Below are 5,221 nucleotides of genomic sequence, written 5' to 3' on the forward strand. Positions count from 1 at the left end.
AGTGGGCATTTGCGTTGTTCATTACTGGCAATAACACAGAAGAGTAGAGCTTTCTGAATTATTCTTTGTATAAATGTTAAGATGGTTACCTCAGAATAAATTCCTGGACATATTGTTCCTTGATTGAAGTGGATGAATATTCTAAGACTTTTGATACCTGTTGTTGACTGAAAAGTTCCTATCAGCTCCCCATATCTTCTCCAAATAACAGTTTATGGGAGAGATATTTTCCTACCATCTCAAATAACTAGGTATTATTATTATTACTACTATTATTATTATTATTTTGCCAATCCTTGGGCTTGCACTCAGGTCCTAAGCACTGTCCCTGAGCTTCTTTTGCTCATGGATAGCACTCTACCATTTGAGCCACAGCACCACTTCTGGCCTTTTCTGTTTATATGGTACTGAGGAATGGAACCCAGGGCCTCATGCATGCTAGGCAAGCACTCTACCACTAAGCCACATCCCAGGCACCAGGTCTTATTTCTCAAATAGACATTTGCCTATAGAATGGGTTGGTTGACACTTTGGTGGTCTTCTTCCACCCCTACCCCATACCATTTGTCAAATTAGCTCCAAATAGAGAAAGACAGTCTCTCATATCAATAAGATTTCCTCAGGTCTGAGAATTAAAATAAAAATACAGAATAAATTATTTATTCTTTCCATTTTTTCTATCCTTTTCCCCTATCCTATGTGTCTCATACAGGTAACTTGGTACCTGGCACTTGTCCCAGCTTATAAGAACGAAGTTTTTATTTCCGATGATGAGCCACAGATCATGACTAAGTAGCACCAGCCACAAGATCAAAGCATTGCATCCTAGCTAGTGCTACATCCAGATTCGCATGTGTCATCCAGTATCTCCATCTGCTTCCAGACTGGCAAACCCAGGTAGCCATCATGTTTAAATGTGCAGAGACCAGGACACAGAACCACTTCTAAGGGAACTGCAATATCCCTGATGTACATTTCTCCTTATCCCTTTTCCCCTCCCCTGACTTCCCTTCCCCCTCTCTTACCCATTCACACTTGTAAAAATGTAAAACAACAACACTCCTATCATCAAATGGTTTTGAATGCTATGTTTAAATAAAAGGATAAGTAAAAAGGTTAAACATTTCTCCATCTGGTGGCTAGGGATGTAGCTCAATGACAGAGCATGTGCTCAGCACACATAAAGCCCCTATTTCAATCCCTAGCATATAAAAGAAAATAAAGCTTCTCAGGCTGGGGACATGATTTAGCAGTAGAGCACCTCTGTGACAAGAATGAGGCTCTGACTTCAAACCCCAATCCCATCAAATTTTTTTATTTTAATTTGTAATATAGCAAATTTAAAAAGATACGATTCATATTAAAAAAAACAAAAACAAAACCTGTTTGATCTTGGACTTCCCAACCTCCAAAACTGTGAGAAATAATCTCTTGTTTGTAGCTTATGGTAGAAATGGACTAAGCAACCCAAGTGGACTAAGACAAGACTTTTCAGCAGTTGTAAGCAAGCTTCAATGGTTGTAAAGATCAAAGATTCACTCAAGATAGCTCAATAGGTCCGGGAATGTGGCTTAATGGTAGAGTGCTTGCCTAGTATGCATGAAGCCTTGGGTTCCATTCCTCAGTACCACATACACAGAAACAGCCAGAAGTGCTGCTGTGGCTCAAGTGGTAGAGTTAGCCTAGAAGAGCTAGCCTAGAAGCCCAGGTTCTGAGTTCAATCCCCAGAACTGGCACACACACAAAAAAAGATAGCTCAGTAAAATTATACACAAACTCCCACTAAAAACTCAAGTCATGCAACTATCCTCTATTTTCATCTCACACTCCCCTTATTACACAGCTTTCCTGCTTTACTCATATTCAGATTGTCGATTCCATTTTCAGTGAATTAAAAATCATTCCACTCTGAAGATAGACCACATCTTTTTTACTGCCGTTATTATTATTCAAGACCTGCTGACATGACTTTTTACAGTAAAAATGATTCTATTTTATGCCACATGGTCTTACTGTAACTTTTATAGTAGATCCAACTGGACCACAACATTTATGCCATTGAACTATGTTGTGTGTTTTTAGCCAGTTGAATGATGGCTTGATACCTTGTCTTATTTTTAAAACTTATCCTGCTAGACTTTCAGAGCATTTCACTGACTTCTCTGATGATAAAAGAAAAGCAAAACACAGGCATACACAGAGTGATTATTAAATAGGATCCTAGGCTTCTGTTTTGGAGACTGATGGGCCTATGAACCAGTTTGTTTTACAAGTCAGGTCTATCTTGAAATGGGGGCATCAGGAAGTTAGAAGAGCAGGTGCCTTTTTGATGGAGGCTTTGGGAAATTCCAGGTTTGAAGAGAATAGTGTTTGTTAAACTTCAGTGAGCATACCAGTCATTTGGAGCCTCCCAAAAATTCAAATAGATCTGGCCTGAGGCCCAGGACTCACCATGTTATCCTCCCTACCTCCCAACTGACAATATACTCAACTCTCAGAGAAGCTATGATGAGATGACATGGCTTTATTGGTTTCTTTTGATTCTGAGATTCCCTGCCATGAAATAATGGAATGATGAAAAGTGAGTAGTAGACTGAGGACACATTTGGATTGGACTCAATAAGTTGATTATAGGAAAAGGGAGGGCTTGGTGGAACTCAGGGGCAGCTTTCCGTCTGGCTCCCAGCTCCATCAATAGGATGGGACTAGGCTGATTCTCCCATTGAATGTGTTCCCTGAATGATTAGAATCAGCAGTCTCCTCAACCAGGTGACTCCATGCTCCATGCTTGCCTCAAACTTGGTAAAGATTACAAACTACACCTTCAAGTTCCAGTCCCTGAAAATGCCTTGTTAATGTCATGTCACCTTGAAATCAGGATGGTTAGGTGCTTTCAACAGTAAGACACTTCCCTTTACTGTCAGAATATTGTATTGCTCATTTCAGAAGTCCCAATTACATTTCACTTCTTCTTCCTAGAAAGAATAAGATGAATTTGTGTCAGTTTGATGAAGTGTAATAGATGTTTGTTTGGTCACTTCTCAGAATTCATAACAATACTCTACCCATTGGCCCTCTTAGTCTCTGTCACTGCTTTTGGGTCTGAACCTAAAGGTTCCATAAGATAAGCTTTGTCTTCTTTTTCTTTTTCTTTTTTTTGGGGGGAGGGTCCGGTCTTGGGGCCTGAACTCTGGGCCTGGGTGCTATCCCTCAGCTCTTCAGCTCAAGGCTAGCACTCTACCACTTGAGCCACAGTGCCACTTCCGGCTTTTTTCTTTTTGTTTATGTGGTGCTGAGGAATGGAACCCAGGGCCTCATGCATGCAAGGCAAGCGCTCTACCACTGAGCCACCTTCCCAGCCCCTTCTTTTTCTTTTTAAACAAGAAGTTTATTTAAACAACAAGACGCTTGATTTGAAGGGAAAACTATCTAGGATTTTTTTTTAAGAGTAATTTACCCCTACTTAAAGACAGATTACCCTACATGTAACAGCTACGTACAAAAAAGATATAAAATTGTCCTTGGTTTTACAATGATAAATGAAAAAATTTTAAATTCTTCGATCAAAAAAGGATTTTTGTTTTTGTTTTTGTTTTTTTTTTGTTAAAACAGTGAGAGCAAAATAGCTTACTGAAATATAAAGATAAAAGCTGAATGTGCATGCCACGAATGGAGAAGGGGTATATTTTCATAGGACCAGTATTTTTCCCCATCCCATCTCCATTTGATGTCAATCAAAATATACCATTGGCCATTTAGTTTAAAAGAAATAAAAAAGAAAAAGAAAAAAGAAAAGCAATATGCTTGTGCACATATACCAGTTACGTTAAGTACGATAAAGGAATGGAGAAGGGGAAAATAAAAGAATAGAGAAAACTATACTGTAGTAGTCAGGATGTGGCGGACCCAAATTGCAGTTTTCTAATTAAGAATGTAATCTTGGTTTATAAGAACAAAGTTCTGGAGCAAAGTAGCAGGTTCCCTTTTTTAGTAGACGCCTCCTGTCTGCTGCTGGAACACATCAATTGTATCTCCATCCTCCATTTCCAACTGTGCAGGTGTGTCTGCTTCATTGATTGGCTGCCCATTAAATCGGAATCTGACCTGCCTCATTGACAAACCCTGTCGTTCACAATAGGCTTTCATTAGTTTACTAAGTGGTGTGTGCCTCTTCATCTTAAACTGCACCACAGAACCATCCTGCACCGCCACCTTCAAATGAATATGATCGTTGTTCTCAGTCTTGACTCCTTCCTTGGGCTTTTTGTGGGTCATCGCGAGTGAGCGCCAGAGTCTCCTCAGATGCCGCTTCATACAGGCAGCAGCACCACAGCAGCTGGAGGCGGAGGACGCCCTTTATCTTCTTTTCTTTAATACCATCCTATGATTAGCTATCAAATGGTTCTATTTGCTCTGTTCTGTTTTCTATCTACCTGTGCTTCAAGATAAAGTCTATGCGAAGGTATGGTTTTTGTCTGTGTTGTTCCCAGGGCTTAAAACAGTACCTGGTTCTCCATAAATTTTTAATAAATATTTGAGGGGATAAATAAATTAGGTTATTTCATTTCTGACACACTGAGGGACAGCAAGGTAGAATGTCTTCAAGCCAAGAGCTGGAAAAGTAGTAGTTTATAAGGACCAAGGTTAGACAAGAAGCATCATTTAGAGAAACAAGACCAAGCATGTCAAAGAGATCATCTCAATTGGAGTTTAATAGAGAGGAGTCGAGAGCCCTGACCCTGAGATAAACCCATAACCCTAAGACCAGAAAGGACAATGTCAGAACTGTGGTTAAAATCCTAAAGCCTAGAGACTAGATGAAAGGTCAGAGGTTGAGCAGGGAAAGGGGATGAAAATTCTGTTTCCTTCAGTAGCCTTAAAAATTGGGGCTGGGAAGGTGGCTCAGTGGTAGAGTGCTTGCCTTGCATGCATGAGGCTCTGGATTCTATCCCTCAGTACCACATAAGCAGAAAAAGCCAGAAGTGGTGCTGTGGTCAAGTGGTAGAGTGAGTGGTAGCCTTGAGTTGAAAAGTTGAGGGACAGCGCCCAGGCCCAGAGTTCAGGCCTCACTACCGACAAAAAAAAAAAAAAGTAAAATAAAAATTGTTATATTTACCTAATTCACATTGAGTAGTAGCAAGCTTTGATTGACATGTGATACTCATCAGGAAAACCTTTTTTTTTTTTTTTTTTTGGTCAGTTGTGGGGCTTGAACTCTAGG

General features: G+C 40.0%; 1 protein-coding gene across 1 annotated transcript; it reads right to left on the reverse strand.

The window, feature by feature from the left end:
* Positions 1-3,953: 3,953 nt before the first annotated feature.
* Positions 3,954-4,275, reverse strand: LOC122106793 (small ubiquitin-related modifier 2-like). Its single transcript, XM_042678334.1, has 2 exons — positions 4,122-4,275; positions 3,954-4,064 (listed from the first exon to the last, which is right to left on the reverse strand). The coding sequence occupies exons 1-2, from the start codon at positions 4,273-4,275 to the stop codon at positions 3,988-3,990; spliced, it is 231 nt and encodes a 76-aa protein (XP_042534268.1). The 3' UTR covers positions 3,954-3,987.
* Positions 4,276-5,221: the final 946 nt, after the last annotated feature.

The sequence above is a fragment of the Dipodomys spectabilis genome, unplaced genomic scaffold (genome assembly GCF_019054845.1).
Source record: "Dipodomys spectabilis isolate Male_0828 unplaced genomic scaffold, ASM1905484v1 ptg000043l, whole genome shotgun sequence".
NCBI lineage: Eukaryota > Metazoa > Chordata > Mammalia > Rodentia > Heteromyidae > Dipodomys > Dipodomys spectabilis.

Coding starts and splice junctions, on each gene's coding strand:
- LOC122106793 (XM_042678334.1), bottom strand. CDS start 4,275: ATGACCCACAAAAAGCCCAAGGAAGGAGTCAAGACTGAGAACAACGAT. Junction 4,065..4,121: donor AGCCTATTGTGAACGACAGG/GTTTGTCAATGA, acceptor TCAATGAAGCAG/ACACACCTGCACAGTTGGAA.